This window comes from Aythya ferina (assembly GCF_964211825.1).
Source record: "Aythya ferina genome assembly, chromosome: 2".
Taxonomy (NCBI): Eukaryota; Metazoa; Chordata; class Aves; order Anseriformes; family Anatidae; genus Aythya; species Aythya ferina.
Window position 1 is genome coordinate 44,283,048 of NC_140297.1, and position 21,185 is coordinate 44,304,232.

The window sequence follows — 21,185 nt, forward strand, 5'->3', positions numbered from 1 at the left end:
CATTCTCCCTACAAAAATCTTGGAATCAAAATGTAATGATGTGAGAGTCAGCCTCTTTGCACAGATAACTAGTGATGGGGCTAGAGGGAATGGCCTCAAGTTGCGCCAGGGGAGGTTCGGGTTGGAAATGAGGGGAAATTTCTTCTCAGGAAGAGCGGTCAGGGGTTGGGACGGGTTGCCCAGGGAGGTGGTGGAGTCACTGTCCCTGGGGGTGTTAAGGGGGTGCTTGGGGACACGGTTTTGATGGCGCCGCCTCAGCCCTCCCGCGCCTGCTCCCTGAGCCACAGCCGAGGCAGGGGTGGGCGGGGCCAGGGGGCGGGGCCACGGCTCGGGGGAGGGCGCTCGGCCCCGCCCCGCCCCGCCCCGCCCCGCCCCGCGGATGTGGCGCCGGCAGCCGGCGGTGAGTGGGGAGGGGGCGGCCGCCGCCGCCGCCCGGCGGGGACCGGGGAGGGGGAGGGCGAGGGGGAGGAGCCGCCCCCTGCCCGCCCACAGCGCGGCACCGGGGGGCACGGGGAGGGAGGGGAAGGGAAGGGAAGGGAAGGGAAGGGAAGGGAAGGGAAGGGAAGGGAAGGGAAGGGAAGGGAAGGGAAGGGAAGGGAAGGGAAGGGAAGGGAAGGGAAGGGAAGGGAAGGGAAGGGAAGGGAAGGGAAGGGAAGGGAAGGGAAGGGAAGGGAAGGGAAGGGAAGGGAAGGGGTCACGGCTCTCCCGGATCCAGCTGGCTGCGTCCCGCTGCTGAAACCCTAAATGCAGTGGTGGAAGAGGGCTTCGGCCGCCTTTCGGGCGTTGGTAGTAGGAAAGCTAAAAATAACGAGCGGCGTCCCGTAGCTGCTCGCCGCACCAAGCACGCTGATGCCAGCAATGCTTTGCAATTATCTAATGCTTTTCATTTTTAACACACAGACCTTAAAAAGCCCCTTCAGAAGCCGCGACGTGCACAATGTAGCAAACATTCGGGATAAAATTGATTATGGGAAGTGATACTGCAAGGCGGAACGGTTGTCAAAACGCAGTGAATCACTGCCATTGCGGTTGCAGTGCATTATTGCCAATAACGTTGTCCTTTCTCTGACTCATCCTGCTTGTGCAGATGTGCATCTGAAATGTTTTTAAAATTCTAGTGTATTTCCTTTAAATACCTGCATGCATGGGTTCAGAGCTCAAAATCTGAATGCTGCAGGATTCTGTATATATGAGCTAGAAGGTGAAACTAAGTGGAAGCCCTGTTAAAACTGGCCATGAAAGCATTTTTTGTCAGTCAGAGATGAATAGACAGGATTACTATGGTATGCAAAAGCTTACAGTATCACTACATTACATTATAGTATCACTATATATGGTATATTGCTCAGAAAAGAAAAGCCAAGGAGAGTGTTCCCCCTCTGATGAATCAGAAGGGCGAGCTGGTAACCACAGATGTGGGGAAGGCTGAGGGACTCAACCACTTCTTTGCCTCAGTTTTCACTGCCAGTCAGGCTTCCCAAGCCCTTCATTTCCCTGAACCTGTAGATGGAGGGTGGGGAGCAAAGTCCCACACACTGTAAGTAAAGAGCAGGTTCAAGACCACCTGCTGAAACTAAACAAGTACAGGTCTATGGGGCCTGATGGCACGCATCCCAGGGTCCTGAGGGAACTGGCTGATGTAGTTGCCAAGCCTCTCTCTGTCACATTTGAAAAGTCCTGGCAGTCAGGCAAAGTCCCTAGTGACTGGAAAAAAGGGAAAAAATATCACTCCCATTTTTAAAGAGGGTAGAAAGGAGGTCCCAGGGAACTACAGACTGGTGAGCCTCACCTCTGTGCCTGGGAAGATCATGGAAAAGATCCTTCTGGAAGCAGTGTCAAGGCACATGAAAGACAGAGGTGATCCAAGAAAGCCAGTGTGGCTTTACCAAGGAAAAATCATGCCTGGCCAATCTGGTGACTCACTTCTATGATGGAGTGAGTGACAGCATCAGTTGACAAGGGAAGATGACCAATGTCATCTACCTGGACTTCTGTAAGGCCTTTGCCACGGTCCCACATGACATCCTGATCTCCAAATTGGAGAGAGATGGATTTGAAGGGTGGCCCATTCAGTGGGTAAGGAGCTGGCTTGAAGCTTGCACCCAGAGAGGGCTGGTCAATGGCTCTATGTCTAAGTGGAGGCTGGTGATGAGTGGTGTCCCTCAGGGGATTCTTCTGGGACCGGTGCTGTTTACTGTCTTTATCAGCGTCATAGACAGTGGGTTTGAGTGCACCCTCAGCAAGTCTGCAGATGTCAATAAGATGAGTGGTACAGTTGATACACCAGAAGGAAGGGATGGCATCCAAAGGGACCTGGGCAAGCTGGAGAAGTGGGTCCATGTGAACCTAATGGGGTTCAGCAAGGCCAAGTGCAAGGTGCTGCACCTGCGTTGGGGCAATCCCAGACATGAGCACAGACTGGGAGAACTCGATGAGAGCAGCCCTGTAGAGAAGGATTTGGGGGCTCCGGTGGACAAAAGGCTTTACTTGAGCCCGCAGTGAGTGCTTGCAGCCCAGAAGGCCAACTGCATCCTGGGCTGCATCAACAGAGGGGTGGTGAGGGAGGTGATTGTCCCCCTCTGCCCTGCCCTTGTGAGGGCCTCACCTGGAGTGCTGCATCTAGGTCTGGGGTCCCTGGCACCAGAGGGCTGTGTGGCTGTTAGAGAGGGTCCAGAGGAGGGCCATGAGGATGATTAAGGAGCTGGAGCACCTCCTATGAAGAAAGGCTGAGAGAGATGGGGATGTTAAACCTAAAGAAGAGAAGGCTTCAGGCTGACCTAATGGTGGCTTTTCAATACTTAAAAGGGACTTATAGGATGGAGAGCGACTATTTGCTCAATCAGATAATGAAAAGAGAAGGGGGAATGGTTTTAAACTAAAAGTGGGGAGATTTAGATTAGAGGTTAGGAGGAAATTCTTCACTCAGAGGTGGTGAGGCCCTGGCACAGGTTGCTCAGAGAAGCTGTGGATGCCCCATCCCTGGAGGTGCTCAAGGCCAGGCTGGATGGGGCTTTGGGCAGCCTGGGCTGGTGGGAGGTGTCCCTGCCCATGACAGGGGGTTGGAACTGGGTGATCTTTAAGGTCCCTTCCAACCCAACCCATTCTGTGATTCAATAATCCGTAGTAAATTATGTGAAATACTTAATGAAATACCGAGGATCATGATTTCTCTATGGATCACACAAATAAAGCTGGGTTGTGAAAGCCAAGCTCTGTACTTTGGGGAACAGACTTGGAAATTACTTGATTTCACTCTTGGAACAGGAGAGAGAAAACTGCTTGATCAGAATAGGTAAATCCTTTCTTCAGTGAAATTAATAGCAGAAAAAAAAAAAAAAAGCAAAACTTCTCGCTCTGTTTTAAATTTAGTAAATTCAGTTTGTGGTATTATGGTTTTGTTCTTGTTGGTTTGTGGGTTATTTCTCCCTAAATGGAGTACGTTAATTACCAGATTAGTCTTTTTACACTTCTCCGTTGCTTTATGAAGTATCATATAACTATAATTGTAGAATTGTTTCTGTAAAAATTGCACAGTCAACATAATTGCTCAGTTAGATGATTTACATTATTCACATATAAAGCTGTGCTGGTGCCCAGCACTTTACAGCTGGACTTTGTCACAGAACCACTTGTCCTACAGCTTTCAGCAAGTCATTTAATTGCTCTGGGCGTAATCTATCTATCTGAATGGTAGGTGCCCTCATCCACTGAAGGTGTAAGTTTCCTTGGAATACTTGGTTAAAGTTTCACAAGCTTAACTGAGCAGGTACCTCTGTAAATGTATAATGTATTTCCATTCATAGCAGGAGAAGCTTACACTAGGTAGCTGTTTGGCTGTTGTTGCAAGCTGTTGTTTTTAATGATAGTTCTTCTTTATTACTTTGCTTTTGTTTATTTCTTTTCTTTCCCACCACCCATACTTTGCTATACACAGCAAAAAGTTTTCCTGCTTGGAGAGTGAGACATACATGCCACGAAAAACTGGCAGTATCTCCCCAAGCAACAATCTGAGAGTTACTCAAATGCCCTGTAGTACTATTTTTAGTAGGTCCACAGAAATGAGCATCTGCCACTCTGCTAAGCACAGACACCTGTATCTCACTATGGTAAAGTTTTGCATTCTTTAGGCTGACACCAAACAGTATATTTTTAATAATGGCATTCTTGTTTTGTTTTTGTACTCAGCAAGTTCTTAAAAGATGAAGGAAAGCTGGTCTTCCGTGGATACTCTTGAGACAAACTTCAGGCCTCTGGTAGTAATTGAGCTTGCAAAAGGCACCAAAGAGGAAACCATAGAATGGTTCACTAAAAGAATAGTGGACAAAAAGGCAAATGGAGGTGAGTACGACATGGTCTTGTAGAACACGTTGCAATGGATCGGCTGTCATAATATTAAGACAAGCAGAAAATTAGTTTTCAGGTAACTTGTGATATAAGTAATTACTATTTAGCCTGTCCTACTCCCTTTTGCATTTCTGAAGTTGCTTAATTGGATTTAAGAATAGAATATTGATTTAAGGTCACATGCCTGTTGAAGTTTAGAAGCCTTCCATTTTGGTTGTGAAACACTGGTAACCTCTTGTATTTTTTTTAATCAGTTTTTATATTCATCTTCTACAGTGTGTTTCTCATGTTGATTATGAGAAAGCTGTGAACCTCACCAAAATGAAGATGCATCCCATCTACTATCCTGTCCACCAGCCTTGGCACCATATTGTAGAATGAAATTGAATTAGCAGGAAGCAATTTAGTCTTGATAAATTTATGTTGGCTTTTAATTATCTTTTTGCTAGGTTGTAGATTCTTAGAATATTTCATTAGAATATTTCTTAGAATATTTCATTACTTGTTCCAATATGCTTCCAGGAATTAAAGTTAGGTTAATTTGTTTGTAATACCTCTAGATTTTTTTTCTTTTATAAAGGCATTTTTTATGACTGTTCTAGTTTATATCTGATGGTCGGTAAACTTTCTGTGGCTACAAACTTGCTTTCAGGCCTCTGTTAGGTAAGTCAAGGATGTGTCTATTTCAAAAGTCTCCTTGAAATGAGTGGGACTGTTTGCAGAAGCACTGATTGCTTATGTGACATAAGCTGTACAGGTATAGATCCAAACTGTCCTCATTCTTCCAATTCCTTGTCTGTGAGCACTCCACAGAAACAGTGCTAAAGCAGAGGGTGACCTGCAAGATTCGGAGCACCATTTGGGTGCTGAAAAAGCTTTAATTCTTCATGCCTTTGAAAAGATAAAGCTTCAGTGCTCCTGATGACTAGGTCCAGTATGATGTATGCTACGACACTGGGTTTTTAGATATACTCTTTGTCTAAAAATTATGTCACACTTATTTTTCTCACACTTATTTTTTACTTTAAAGGCGCACAACTTCTGATTAAACCATTGGTCACAGAAAATGGAGATGAAAATATTTATCTGGTTGGAGCTTCCCACTTAAGGCTCTTGCTGGGAGCTGAAAATGTGGGATTGGTGAAGGAATGTAATGATAACTCGATGAGAGCTTTTACATACAGCAGTAGGAAAACTTTCAAAGATTTTGCAGGTAAGTGTTTTAAGGCATCTAGTATCATTACAAAGCTGTGGCTAAAGATTATAATCAATTACACTGTTAAATCTTTAATGGTCTTTCTATTCCTTGGAATGGTGGGAGTAAACAGAAATTGGAAGAAACAAATTCAGAGCATTAGTGAAATTATTATTTTATTGTCCTTTCACGTGGCTTCTGTTTGTTTATTTCTTACTTTATGCTTTTGTGTGTTCCAAACAGTTTCTGATGTAGTATGAAAATTTTCTGCTGAAAGTAAGAAAAAATGGTTGATTAACTTGAGTGCAGAATTAACAAGCAATAGTATATATTAACATTACTTAATCTCTTATTAACACTTGTGAGCCAGTTTTGATGTTTATTGTATTATACCTAGCTGGAGAAAATAGAAATATTTTGTCTTAATATATTTATATATAAAACAAAATTGAATAACACTATAGAGTCATTCAATGGAATTGGGGCATGATTAGTGAAAAAAATAGTTACATTTTCCTCTTTTAATTTGAGGATGCACCAGCACAGAAACATTTCCCTTCAGATGTGCTACCTGCAAGGTGTTTAACCCTTCTCCAGTGCGGTAGTGGCAGAACTCATTTTGTTCTCCAGTTAAGCACTGGAATTCTGGGTTAGTCTTGCTAATACGTCATTGTCTGTTGTGTCTGTTTCAGCACATCTTCAATATAAAAGGTACTTGGATCTGTCTGAACAAATAGTTTTTTTTGGAAGTTGAATTGTTTCTTTGTTGCCTGTTTATTCAGCACTACAATCAAGAAGGCGGCAGTGTTGAATAATTTCTGCAGTATTATTTTTGTGGCTTTGCTTCACTGAAATTATAAAGCCTTGAGAAGTAACTTATTTTCTTTGTTCACTTGGGTCATCAAAAATGCAGTGGCCAGTGTGTGCCAGTTAGAGAAAATGTATTCCTAAGATGTTTATTTTAAAAACCAGAGGTTTTGCTAAAATATATTATTTGGCTGTAATTGTCATGTAATACACATGGATTTTTTTTCTGGTTCTGATCACTTTTGATAACTACTTGTTACAACGGTTGTCTTACTGTGTCGCACGATTTCTTACCACCATCCTTTTTGTTTAGATGACAATCAGAATTTCCTTACAATGTCAGAATGTCAGTATATCATTAAACATGAACTTGAAAATTTGAGAGCTAAGGATGAAAAAATGATCCCTGGATATCCCCAGGCAAAGCTGTATCCAGGAAAATCAATTGGTAAGTAAGGCGGTTTGTCTGTAACTCAATGTCTTGACTTAGGGCTCTATTCATAGCAGAAAAAAACTTACTTTTCCTGCAATTAAAAGAAATCTGTAAGGCATTAAATCACACTAATATTAATCAGCTTTGTTTTTTCAGAGTTCCACAGTGGTGGAACAAGGAGCAATGAATGTGCAGTGTAACAAGAGAAATTCCAAATAGATATTAGGGAAATGTTCTTTATAATGTGGGTAATCAAATATTGGAGAATTCTAGAGAGGTTGTAGAAAGTCTGTTCTGGGATATGTTTAGATCTTAACTGGACAAGCTCCTGAGCAGCCCAATTTAAGCTGAACCTGCTTTGAGCAGGAGGTTGGACCAGATGAATTCCAGAGGGTCATTACAACCTGAGACTGAGACTCCGGCCTTATGTTCTTTTCAGTTGGATAAATTTTAACATATATTGATGTCATCCATAATTTTTATAATTAGTACCCAAAATATTTGCCTTTAAAAAATAAACAAAAACCACCACCAAACTATTTTTAACAGAAGTTGTAAGGGAAGGCCACAAGATGTCATCAAACTAAGCATGTTCCCATTAATGAATAAGTAAGTTATCAGTGTTTCAAGAAACGTAACTAAACATATATGCCAGATGAATTTACACTGGTAATTTTGTATATAGCTGATGTGTTTTTCTGCTTATATCAAGTGGATGTCTATGAGAAAAGGGAAAAACTAATGCGTAACTTCCAGTGCACCCATACAAAAGAAAATTGATGTTCCTTTCAGTATATATCTCAATTGTTTGCTCATTTGTAATTTCCTGAGCAGTTTGCTAATGGTTTACCAACACAGGTAGATTGCTTTCCATAACAGAAATTAAATACAAAATTGTTAAATAAGTGGTTTGTTTGCAAGGGAGATGTGTTGTGATTTATTAATTAGTATAAATCGATCACTCAAAAATGTTTTTTTTTTTTTTGTATCTTTCCCATAAAATTAAAGTGGCTTCTTAAACATTCTCTTATTTTCATATTTTTATTTGACTTGTTATGCTTTTTGTTGCTGAAATGCAGCACCTAGACCTTTTCTGCACAAAGCTACACATCGTATTTCAGTTCTGACCTGTAATGCTTCTTGTTGCTCAAGCAGCAATTGGTAATAACTGCAAACTGATGGATTACTCTTTCTCTTCCAGTGGACAGCACAGTCTTTGTAGGAATAGTTGGAATGCATTCTCTCTATTTTAGATTATTGTTAGCTAACATGTAGGTGTATTTTACTTAGCTCAAATGTTAGATTTATTTCAAAGGAACTCTAGGCTTTATAAGCACATAACATAACCCATTTGTTCATATTAACTTTGTTGTCTTTGGAACTTCTTTTTCCTTCTAGTGAGAAGATTGTTGACCAATGGTATTCTAGTTCAGATTTTCCCGCTGCATGACAGAGAAGAGTTGAAAAAGCTCCGGCACACGTGGTATGGACAAGTCAAAATTGGCTATCAACCTCTAGGTATGTGAACACCCACTCAAGTGGGTGTTCTCCAAAAGAAACCCAAGTGCAGGGTTTCTTTTGGAGAAATTTTCTCCTCAGTTTGTGTGAGAATACCAAAGGTCCTTACCCACTTCTATTCCAGCATTTAGACTCTGTAGAAGTGATAATTGTGTGTGAAACGTAAGCACTGTACCAAGAAGTCAGTTGTTTATACCTTGTAACTTCCCCGTTTACTTGCTACAGTTCACCTCCTCTATTACCTTTCTGCCCAAGTTGCTTTGTTGGCTGATGTTGGAACTAACAAGGCACTTAGGTTCTGGGTAAAGAGCCATGTACATTTTCGGACTTGTTGACATGCACAGTTGATGTCTCTTCATCAAATCCTCCTTGATTCAAAGATAGCTGTAGGATAACCTTTTGCTATAACAACTAGCATTGCAACTTTTCTGGAGTGAAGCTGGAGCCTAAGAGGATATGCAGGCTGCTGTCTCTTGATTCTTAATGGTTTTATTTCTTGTGGCTGCAGGAGGTCTGTGCCATATAGGCCTTTGGTCATAGTTTTCAAGCTAGAGAGGAGGAGAGAGAGCAGGCAGTTCAAAGGCACTGTGATCATCTCTCACAGCACTGAGTTTGAAATTGGCCCATTTTTACTGGTTGGGCAGGTTTTTTTCCTCTTTCAGTGTTCCCTGAGTAGCTCCCTGAAGCAGTTCATGACTTGTGAAATTGGTGGCTTAGTGCCTGCAGGTTCAGTGTCACTAAGCTTCCATCTTAGCAACAGTCTGCATATGACTAAATCTCCCTACCCATCTCAGAGCAGCAAGGGACCAACCCAAAACTGTTCTCTCAAACTGACTCGTGGCAGGAAGGCTCCTCAATGCCTGAGATTCCTGAAGCTATTTTGATTTGTAGGCATGTCAAAAGTGTGTTTACAATTGCTTGATTTAAATTCATTGTCAGTATGAAGACTGTATGCTGTTGCTTGCCAGATTCACTTGAGCGTATTTTATACACTGAATAAGTTTAAAATGAAAATATTTATTAATCTCTTGGTCTGGCAGTTCCTTGAGATTCTTTCCTAAACTATAGAAAGTTAAGGATCTGTCTCGATAATGCCTGCCTCTGGGCTATGGTGTTAGAGGGTTTTCTTCTGTGCTTGTCTCTTGTTTATACAGGACAGGTTCTTCTTGACTGACATTAAATACACACAACATTTACAAGTAAATCCCATGAACTATATGGGATATGGTTACATATATACACCGGTTTAGGCGTCCCTTTCATGTTGTGCATTTTGAGTCTGAAATGATGCTAATGGTCTGCACTTGAGCTGATTTGATAATAATTTTTTGATTGAGAGCAACTTTGGAGCAGTGATTTGGATTCTGTTTATTTGCCTTTCCCTCTGTCTTTCAGAAGCTTATCTGATGGTAAGCTATAAATTTCCGCTGCAGTTTTCTGTAAACTGTATGCTGTAAGAATATTCTGGCATTGCAAGCGAGCTTTTGATGTACTAGTCTTTTATGGAGAGTGCACGTACAGTGTCAATTCAGAGGCCATGATGTCATGGTTCTTTTATTATGCTGGTGAGTACATAGCAGCAGCATACAAGCATAAAGGATCTGGTCTTCCGAGGAGGCAGAGATAAAACAGATTTCAGCATTCTAAACTTGGTTTGCTAGGCATTTCTATATGTTATTATGTGATGCCATTTCTAAATTATGATTGATAATACTCCTCCATTTTTTTGTTAGCAGTAAGTTCAGTGTTTTCCTTGGAGGTAATGTGTCTGTCATGAAATATATCCATTACTACCACACTTTCCAAGTCTTTAGAACACTTGAGCAGACAACCTCAGTGAGAACAACAATTGTGCATTTCATTTATCAGTTGTCTGCTGAAAGGAATGTCTCAGCCTGGTTGTACCTTCTGATGTGTTTAAGATTTCAATATGCCTTTCTATCTATTCCTTTAGTTCCTTGAGGTCTGGCAAAGCACAACTAGTTCTTTTGATGCTGAGCAGACTGAAACAAATTTGGTTCTCAAGCCTGTGTATACCACTAAGAAGCTTCAAAAGTCAGGCGTCACATACTTTTTTTATACCACATGACTTCTGTGCCATCCTAACCATTCATTCATAGATTCTGTTTTTAAGAATATTAGTGTTTCTTTTCCCCTGGATAACCAGTGTTGATACTGTAGGTATTGAGATATTCGACTTCCCTACTGTCTGAATATATGTAGCTACGTGTGTTTATTTAGATATGTCTGTGTTTATATAAGACAACTAATGTTCAAAGTCTTTTGGATGTGGGAGGAGGAGGAACAAAACAGCCATAATGTTCATTGTGTTATTTAGAAAACTGAAACTCGGGCCAAGGAGTTCATGTAAAGTAAGGTTTGATGTTATACTGACATGTATGTTAAGTGTCTTAATTGATTCATTTTCCTCTGCAGATGAGATACGCTGCTACTTTGGTGAGACCATTGCACTCTACTTCGGCTTCTTAGAGTACTTCACGTTTGCGTTGATTCCCATGGCTGTCATTGGGATCCCTTACTACGTGTTTGCGTGGGAGGACTATGACAAATACGTGATGTTTGCCACGTTCAATCTGCTCTGGTCCACTGTGATCCTGGAAGTTTGGAAACGGATTTGTGCCGTGATGACATACCGTTGGGGGACCCTGTTGATGAAACGACAGTTTGAAGAGCCAAGGCCAGGTTTCCACGGTGTTCTGGGTATCAATCCTGTCACTGGGCGAGAGGAACCAGTGTACTCAAGTATTAAGAGACAGTTACGGATTTATCTCGTGTCCGTACCATTTGTGTGCCTTTGCCTCTACTTCTCACTATACGTGATGATGATTTACTTTGACTTGGAACAGTGGGCTCTGGATTATCATGAGGAGAATAAGTCCCACTTTAGCAACCTGATGCTGTATGTGCCCAGTATCATATACGCTGTCGTGATTGAAATTATGAACCGTATCTATCGGTATGCTGCTGAATTCTTAACATCATGGGGTAAGAAAGTTGTTTATATTCTTCCTTTTGCATTGGAAGTGAGAGTTCCAAATGTTTAGGACTTTACAGTTGCAACTTACTTGCAACTGTTAAAGAGCTGGCCATTTTAAATTCTTAAATTTATTTAGTGTTATGAGACTGCAGTTTCGTGTTTGGTTAAATTTGCTTGCCGTCAAAAGGAATGACCCTGCCTTTCTCTTCAGCTTCTCTCTGACTTCAGTGCAGAAGACCCCCTCTCTGATTTAGCTATTTCTTTGGCTATATTAGCCATAGTGTTGGCAAAAGGGAAGAGATGAGATTGTCAGGACAGGAGCTGAGAGGCAGATGGCAGGAGAAACTGTCCTGAAATCTTTAATCCACAACCTGATGTTGTGCAGAGGACAAGGATGTTAAGATAATAGAACAAAATCTAAAAACACCAACTAAATTATCTGAAGAGAATGTTTGCATATAATATACATATGTACTAAAATAAATTTGTATACATTTATATAAAAATAGATGCTGAGATTTCATGTCTCTATCAAAATATTTTCCTCTGGACACTCTAACAAGAAGAACTCCTGGGGCCGCCCTACCTCCACTTTCACCTGGCATATTTTCAGCTGAGATCTCATTTAAGCAGCTGAGGCATAGGTAACAATCCAGGCATGGGAGCTGGTGACCAAAGAAGTTGCAGGGTCTGTGCATTGTGTCACAGCTGCTACTGAAGAAATGTTTGTAGAACCTCTGACGTGGAGTCTGAGGTGTTCAGGGTGTTTTTAAGCACACCTTTTACACCCATTTATCATGAGAACTGATAATTAAGTGAAAGCTAAAGTAAAAATCCTGTTCAGTCCCTTGAGTGCATCTTCCATTTGTCAGGCCCAATTTCATTCCTGCTGTTCTGTCCTTAACAAGGTCCATCGGTGACAGTCTCTCAATTTAGCTATGTTGAGACAGCTCCTGCTAATGTGTTGCCTCCTCATTTATTTACTGCTTATCCAGGACTGTAAAGATATTATCTGACAAAATAGCAAAAAGAAATGGAAAATCTCCCATTCACTTCCCTTTCCTTCCCACTTAACCACCCTTCCGCTAACATCAGCTTTTGTCAGATTATCGTGAATGAACTGAAAAATCTTCACTTTAGAATTAGTAATGCCATCTGTTGAAATTTTTGTACTTTAGACTTGATTTAGAGCTTAGGGTCTAATCTAAAGTCCCTGGAGATGGATAGACGTATTTCTGTGAGCTTTTACAGGTTTTAAATCAGATGCAGTGCTATTTTTCATAATGGACTCCAATTAGTTTTGAATTTTATTTCAGCCAAAGAAAAGTCACGAACTAGTTACATTTTATTAAATGTTAAGAAAAATTGATTTTTTTTTTCTGTTACAAAACAGCTCTACAGAGAAAGAAAGATATTGCAAAAGGTAAAACCTTTGCAGTAGGAAAAACATCAGAGTTGTAGCCAAAAATATGTAAGTCAACACTCTGCATCAGCTTGGCTTGATAATTTAAATGAGGAACTGGTACAATATAAATTGTTTTCCCATAAAACTTTGGAGAAACTATTCCCCTTATATAATTCCTTATATAATTTCTACATGGAGGAAAAAATACCTGTTTACATTTGTATAACAGTGTCTAGTATATGGTGTGTGCTTCTGCTGTTTACTAATGAATCATTTTGCTAATGTTTTTAGAAAATCACAGGCTGGAGTCTTCGTATCAGAATCACTTAATCCTGAAGGTTCTAGTGGTAAGTAGGTATTATAAGGAGTTATTTAAAAAGAGAACTGTTTTTTTTGTTTGTTTGTTTGTTTTTTTATTAGCACTTTCCTAGCATTCCCAGCCTGATTTACGGTTTTGTTCAGATATTTGCATAAATATCTGAGTAAATCAGAGGATTTCTGTTGTGGTTACAGTAACCTCTAGACTGTCCTAGATGTCCTGTTTTACAGTGGAGAGTTTGGTTTTTATTTTTATTGATTGTTTATTAGGATACCGGATACATAAGTTTGTTGTAATTGACATGGTTCTGGCTTCAACTGGGAACTATATATTTTTTTTTCAAGATTCTATGGTAAACGGCATTTTAAAAAGTTCATGCATTAACTTCCATCTGTACTAACATTCAGCCAACCAGTCAGAGGAGACTGGTATACATGTCTGTCATTCTGCTTACATACAGCTTACAGTATATACTGATATATTTACTTTTTGTCTCTGAACAAATTGCTTTTGTGTGTGTGTCTGTATATACTATAAACTGCATAGGAGCAGATTATGTACATAACCAAATGCAATATTGACTCTAAGGAACTGTACTGTAAATCTGGAGAGAAGTTTTATTCTTCTTCAGCACTTGATTAGGATTTTTCAGGTACAATACTGTGACTTATTTCTCATTTTAGAAGTAGGGAATATTTTTCTTGGTCATAAAACTTCTTGAAGTGGTTAAGCATAAAGCTTAATTAACATATATTGAGGAACAGATTACATATTTAGAGAGATGTCATCTGACACGTATTTTGTTAAAGTATTTTTTGGGAAAGGTCATCAGCCTAAAGTAAGATCAATGTGTCCCTTCCATAGCATTACCTGTGAGAAAGTGCCACATTACAATAGTTAGGTAGAAGATGACAGGTATTTCTAATATTCACATTTCGCAATTTGAATGTATTTATCTTTGCATACCATGCTTTAGGAAAGCATTAAGCTTATCTAATGAAAATCTGAATAGGATCAATACTGAAAATTATTGTTTCTGACCTAAATTTTAAAAATGGTAAAGAAATTTATTTTCATAGACAGCTTTTATCTACAGGGAAGCTATTTAGTCAAAGTAACTTTTAGATGATATTTTGTGTTTTTTTCTCAGGACATGAATTTCTGCTTGTGTAATAATAACAAATATTTTTATTTGCAGTTTAACTTCTTAAATTGTTTTGCATCTCTCTTCTACATCGCTTTTGTGCTGTTTGATATGAAACTTTTGAGACAGGTGAGTTCCATAAACATCTAAGAACACTGATTCATCTAGGAAAATAAAAGATAGATTGAAATAGGACTCAGTTTTTAAGTTGTTTTTCTAAATATATGTGTGTATATGGTCATTGTCAAATTTGTATTTTCTTACAAATATGGCTTCCATATTTCATCTGCTCTTGCATGATTGCAGAATCATAACAGAGTAACGTAGAACAATTCTTTCCCTCCTTATCAATGAGTAACTATTTTTAAAATAAATTGATTGCTTCCTCAAGCAGATGATGCTGAAGAATTTTCATTTCCCCTTCTTTTCCTTCATGTTAAAAAAGTGTTGCTCTTTGTAGTGTTCCTACTGAGAGATTCCTGAGGATAAGAGAATGATTAAGTTTGACTGCAATGAGGAATTGAGAATAAATAAAAGCAAAAATAATTTATGGTTGTTAGTTTAAATCATCTCCTGAATTAAAATACATTAAAATACATGAAAAGTAGGTAGAAGGAAAATATTTTTATTCTAAAAATATGAATAAAATAAGAACTTAAACTCTAGATCTCTGTTTCTTGTAAAGAGATCTCTAGCAAAATACCTGTTATGTCCTTAGCTGACATGACATTCATGGTATTTCTTAAAATTTAAAGTATTTTCTTCTTGCTTTTTGCCTTAAAAAGTAGTTGTTTTAAGCTTTTGTTTTGTATGTCCCACAGATCATCCTTTCCTTCCAAGAAACCTTAAAAACTCTTTTTCTTTTTTTTTTTTTTTACTTCTAATAGAACTGTCAGTCTTTTAAAAGAAAAGAACTGTTTCATGGATTGTGCTGTCTAAGCCTGTTTTCTCTTTGTTTTTCCTTTCATACTGGAGGTTTCTAAGCCTTTTGGAATTGCTAATAATCCTATTTTCCCCACTTATTTTCTAAAGCTCTAGAATGTTTATTCCTTTGACCGAAGAAACTTAATTTGTCTTCCTTTAAAGTTCACTGCTTAGCTCTGTTATTAATAAATGGTGTGTGTTAAGTGTGGATCTTTACCCTTCATTGGACTTTCTATACTGTTTCCAAGATACTTACACCAAGATCCACAAAATATTTACTCATCTAAGTCCTATTCAGTTATTTTCAGTACATGACCAAGAATGGGACCTAGAGCAGCTATACTTTTCATTTGCTATTGTTAGTTTTGTTATGCTAGCCTGTTTCTGTCATAGTATAACAACTTGCAGTGTTACTGGAACACACAAAATTGGAAATTATCATAGATTTATTACAGATCTATTAATTTTTATTTATTTATTTTTTTACTTAAGAGCTTGGCCACTTTGCTGATAACTTCGCAGATACTTAATCAGTTTGCAGAATCCCTGCTTCCTTACTGGCTCCAAAAGAGACACATGAAGAAGATGAAGGAACGCATGCATTCTCTGAAGATGGATACAGACCTGTCATTAGTCGAACAAGTCAACTCAGAAAAAGAAATGGGCACCTATTTGGTACGTTGAATGAATGTTGTTAGAATATGTAATTTTTTAGATTATAGGCTGCTGAAAAGCAGCCTCAGGTTAATTGTTAGCTGCAGCATGGCACGTTAGAGCAGAAATAACTGTTTTAATTTAAGAGGTTTGAATACAAGGTAAGAACAGTTTGGGCCCTGGGTGATAGTCATAACGTGCTCTTTAGAAACAAAGAGAGAACAGAGTAAGGAATTGCTTGATTCTCATTATAAAGTCTGATAGCAATTTTTGCTTTTGAAACATTAGATCATGTTCTGTCAGTTCCTTAGGGTAAGGTACTTTTGGAGACTCCCTAGTGCCCACATTCTCTCTTGCAAGTGAAAGCTTGGTGTCTTCTTATGAGTGGGACCTTGTGACTCTTGATACTTACTGACTTGATCTCTTTGTGGTACTTACTGACTTGATCTCCTCCAAATGCAACTTTTGTTGTTTACCAGGCACAGCAAGTTAGGGAAGAGAGAGTTTCCTTCCTATAATACATGAGCATTTACACACTTGCACAAAAGGAAATACATTCTGCTCTACTAAGCAGTATACGCTAGTTTACTAAGAGGTGTACACTAGCTGGGACAGTCTATTAAAATAGAGATCCATATTCCTATCAGTGGCACTACCCACCATTCTCAATGTAAAGATTACATAGCCATCTTATTCTTCTGTTGGAGACTAGGGGTATATTTTTTTATATGTATTTTTGGGTGGCAGTTCTAGTTTAGACATTCCCTTCATTTAGCTTTCACTCCTTTGCTTATGCTGTCTGTTGCTTGTGCTAAGCTATTCTTGCAGAGGTGTAGCGAATCAGGTCAGGGAACTGATCCAGCTGAAAAGTAACTGCCAAAATAAGCCAGCTGTTTCTACTGTGGGGGTGAGAACATAAGAGTGTGAAGGTCGTAATGGAAAGGAATGGGGACTGTTTAAAATTGTATTATAATTGAGGATGATGGGAGGACAGATGTGTAACCATTCCCTAAGTTACAGCATGTCTATTGCGGAAGCATACCTGATATCTTTCATCGTGCTTGAAATAGTCATCATATCCTTTTTCTAACATTTTTTTTTTTTTTTTTTTTTTTTTTTGTCCTAATAGTTTTGATTGTCATTCTGTTAGCTGCCTCTGCTTCTGTTTAACATCGTGTAGAGATTTCTTGTTCTTCAGAGCCTGTTCATGCTTTCTGGCTTTGTCCTAGAAATGTTTCTAGTGGCACAATAGAGGCTGCAGTCCTGGAGCAGCCCCAGTCTTCTGTATTTCTCTCCTATTCTTGATCCCAGCTATATTTCTGGCCATCTCTTGTGCTGGACTTTACAGTCACCTTAATGTTCACAAAGACAACACAAAAACAACTAGGAAACAGTTAAAAGTTTTCTGGGCTGTAGCTGATGTGGACATCAGGCAATGCAACCTAAATATATGGCTGGTTGGCCCAGCAAGTTATTTCCAGCCTCATCAGTTTTGCTGGTGCTGTTGTTTATGCACCTACATGGTCCCAGTTACATCGGCACAAAGGGGTGGGAGTGAACAGCTGTATCGGGAGCTACTTAAACAAGTATTATTGCTGAAAGAGGTATGTATGTAACAGGCCCCTAATCTCCAAGGCACAAGGAGGAGCAGTGTGACATGGAGAAAGGATGGCAAGAGAGGGTGGTTCTGTTTCAGTTTTCGTTTGGCTTTGCACTTAGGCTAGTTAAAACTGCCAATTAAATTAAATTTCTGGGGCCAGAAATGGAAGCAGGTAGAAGAGACCAACCCTTTAGTCCAGTACTACTGCTGGAAGTTCTTGCTTATTGAAAATACAGCTTTGGCATTTGTAGTCTGTCCTCCTAGTTTGGTTCATGATAGCCTCCGTCTGATTCAGCTCATGGCAAACAAGGCAGCCTCAGATTGTCACTGGTTTCCCTTAGTGGTTTTAAGACTTAGCAGTTGTAAGTTCAGTTTCCTCCTCGTCACCACCTGCAAAATTTTAAGATATATTTGTATTGCCTTATCAGCACTGGTAAGTTTTCTTGGAATATTATGATCCCCACTACACTTCTTGATTTAAATTTGTTTTATTGTATTTCACAGACTTGGTGCGGTTCATTACTTGGTGTTTTAAAGGAGTTGACAAAATAAACATTAGTGTGTATGTTAAGGCCTCACAGATTGGCTCACAACTTGCTTGATCAGCTGCTGCAAGCATAGTCACGAGAGCCTTAATGCTGTGTGGCTTATATTTTTACAGAGCAAGAATTATAAGTAGATCGTGTAACTTTTATGTAAACAGTAGAGAACAGCAGAGTTTGAAATCTGTTTTCAAATGTGGGAGTGCAGTGAAATGGGAAGTGGAAAAAATAAATCTTTGCAGTTGAAGAACTATATAAACAGTCCTTTGGGAGTGTTGGTATTTCTGAATTTATATGGGGGGATGGATTTAGAGATGGAGAGCTTGTCTGTCTTACAATGGAGAACACAGCAGAAATCCCTAAGGTAGTGATTTGAACAGGTAGATCAGTACAGTCCAGCACTGTGCCTGCAGATAATATGCCAGCACAGGTCCAAAGGCCATGAATGGCATCAGGCGTTGATATGCGTGAACAAATAAGCTCTATCTCCTGTCCCAGAACCAACTCCTTGGTCTGAGCTGGCAAATACAAAGCTGGTGTGGTGGTTTTGAGTCACATTGTCCAGTGCTTCTTGTGCAGAGCTGCATCTGCACTTGTTATGCTTGGAATAATTTTCCAAGGGGACACAATAGGTCAATTGCAGAATTATCACTTTGCCTTGGGGGTGTCTATTTGTAGCCTCAGTTTCAGCTCAATGCACCGTGTACTCAAAACTTTAAATTTTATTTTCAATATGAATATTTCAATTGTGCTGTACTTGTGAGTAAACAAGCACTAGACCACTGGTTTGTTTGCACGTGTTGAGCTGTCAGCAGGCAACAGTACTTCTAAAATTATGTCTGTCACAAGGGGGAAGCATTTGACTATGTTTTGTAACAGAGGGGCTTAGGAGTGTTGACAGAATGCTGTATTTCAGGCTCTTTGCTTTTCTTTTCCTTCTTTCACTTACTTTTTAATGTTTAATTTTAATTTTTATGTTTGTTTCCTCCCCCTCAAATCTCTCGAGACCTTAACCCGGTTTAAAATGTAAAAGCTTCATTCTGCAGTCTTTTTTTTTTTCCTGCTTCTCTCCTCTAGTTCAATTTTATTCCGAATTTCTTTGTTGATTCTGTTACCTTGATGCCATATTTTGTGCTGCTCCTGTGGCTGGAAGAAGGAGAGAACGGAAGGTTGATAATAGCACAGTTTGAAATTTGTCTTTGACATTGGATCAGACTTCTCTTTTCCTGCATAAAGTGTCATAAATTAAATAGGAGGAAAATACTCTTTTTTTTTTTTTTTTTTTTTTCTTCATGCTCTGTTGTGTTGATAGTCAATGGGTACTGGGCAAGGAAATGAGAAGGGAGCATGAGGAAGCAGAGGGGATATCGTGCAGTTACCAGGAAGAGGATTGTAAAGGGAATCATTGGTCTGCACCCTGCCTGCCTTAACTGGGAAACTGATAGCAGGGACAAATAAATACATGACCGTCACTCCGGTGAGTGATGCTGCCCAAGTGTCCCTCACAAAGACCTCACTAAAATTCAGAGTTCATCCACGAAATTTGTGAAAAAATCTCAATAATTTTAAGTTATGTAGCTCCTCAAGGTCTAGCCTGCACATCAGACCACTGGACCCAGCCGTACTGTGTGGTTTGAAAATGAGCTTGAGTGAGGAATGTAGGTAATGACTGGCTCATGTTGATTTCTGAGCTTGCAGGCTGCTAATGCATCTCTGTTTGCTGGAAGAAATCTCTAGTTGCTAGAGGTGGCATTCAGTTTAATTATCATCAGCAAAAAGATTAGAGAATTGTGTGTTTGCATGGAGACAAAACTAATTTTATATTTCTTGTAATAATCTGTTACTGTCAAGCCCTTATTTTGAATATTTCAAGGGAGAGGAAAATAGCCGTATGCCAATTTAGGTAGTTAATGATATTTCACTATCCTTTGTTCAATGAACAAACTGAACAGAATCCTTTTTAGAGATCAGTTGGTTTTGTTATTCATTTTTATAAATTATTGATGCAATCACAGAAAGCCATTATTGATACAACAAAACTAGTATGTAAATATGTATAATAACCTACATGTGACTACTTAGCATTTAAGTACCCACATTCTTGATTCAAAAATCAGGTGATAGATGCATTGCAAATTTGCCACAATAGGGCTTCTTGTTTGCATTAATTGTTCCTTTCAGACGTCAGTGCTACATCCTGTCATTTCAGCCTTTAAATAGGCAATTATTTCAGACCTACTCATTTTAAAATAGATAAACAATACTAGTGAAGAGTTGCTTATTTAATAACCTGTGTTTCTGGTTAGGTCTTTCACGAGCAGGCTGAAATACTAGGACATTTCTCGTCACAATGCTCTTACCAAAAATGTTCTGCCAGTTTAAATGCATGATGCTGTTTTCCTATCCAGTGCTGTTGCTTCAGTATCTGTTTCACTGAGATAGTCAGGACTGTAAATAGGGTGAAACTGTTTATACAGTTAATTCACATGCTTCACATAAGGGTAAGTAGTGTTACCATTGCAGAAACTGCATGAGGCAAGAGAAAAATCCTTGGCGTTCCCTTATCAAGAAGTTTTGAGTAATTAAGTATTTTCAAATTAACTAGAGGATTTTTGTTCGTTCATTTGTTTTGTACTGCCAGATATACCCAAACTACCTATTTAGCACGAGGAAGCATTTTTACAGTTGTATTGCTAATTCTGCTTTCATATTATTTTTTTTTTTTGTGGGTAAAAGTTGTTGTTTTTGCTCTGTTTTTCAGGGTACTTTTGATGATTACTTGGAGTTGTTTTTACAATTTGGCTATGTGAGTCTCTTCTCATGTGTTTATCCACTGGCAGCTGTCTTTGCAGTGTTAAACAACATCACAGAGATATATTCTGATGCCTTAAAAATGTGCAGAGTTTACAAGCGCCCATTTGCAGAACCCACAGCAAATATTGGTGTTTGGCAGGTAATCTTTCTGTTTCCTTTTTAATCATGTATTTTAAATGAAGTTCACCAAATTTATTTAAGCTGTGTTTGATCATCAGCCACTTCTGAAGTTTAATAAATATTTTGTCATCTTCAGTGCCTTAGGATACTATTGAACTGTGTTGCATTTTGTAGGGTTTTCAACCACACGTTATTTTCAGTTGCCTTTGAAAAGAAAAATCCTATCATTAGTCCCTGTGTGTGTGTGTATGCTGTAGTCCTGTTGCAATTCCAGCAAAGCAAAGCTGCCAGATCTGGTGCTCTACAGCAAATGTTTTTCAAAAATATTAACATCTGGTGCAATCTCAGAAGCATGTAGCTCATCCCAT

At 39.2% G+C, this 21,185-nt stretch overlaps 1 protein-coding gene across 12 annotated transcripts in view; it reads left to right on the forward strand.

Moving 5' to 3' along the window:
• Positions 1 to 336: 336 nt before the first annotated feature.
• ANO10 (anoctamin 10) overlaps positions 337 to 21,185 on the forward strand; it is a 123,256-nt gene continuing 102,407 nt past the window's right edge. For 11 of the 12 annotated variants that reach the window (XR_014690484.1, XR_014690485.1, XR_014690486.1 and 8 more), the window contains exons 1-10: positions 337 to 400; positions 4,186 to 4,338; positions 5,375 to 5,557; positions 6,660 to 6,794; positions 8,178 to 8,297; positions 10,734 to 11,303; positions 12,992 to 13,047; positions 14,218 to 14,292; positions 15,580 to 15,762; positions 20,645 to 20,836. Coding sequence is in view for 5 of the 12 variants with exons in the window: in XM_084511685.1 (XP_084367811.1) it covers positions 4,200 to 4,338; positions 5,375 to 5,557; positions 6,660 to 6,794; positions 8,178 to 8,297; positions 10,734 to 11,303; positions 12,992 to 13,047; positions 14,218 to 14,292; positions 15,580 to 15,762; positions 20,645 to 20,836 (1,653 nt within the window). In the remaining 7 variants the exon portion in view is untranslated. Of the gene's footprint in view, positions 401 to 3,142; positions 3,293 to 4,185; positions 4,339 to 5,374; positions 5,558 to 6,659; positions 6,795 to 8,177; positions 8,298 to 10,733; positions 11,304 to 12,991; positions 13,048 to 14,217; positions 14,293 to 15,579; positions 15,763 to 20,644; positions 20,837 to 21,185 lie in introns of those variants that run through there. The other variant, XM_084511683.1, reaches the window with a different exon arrangement.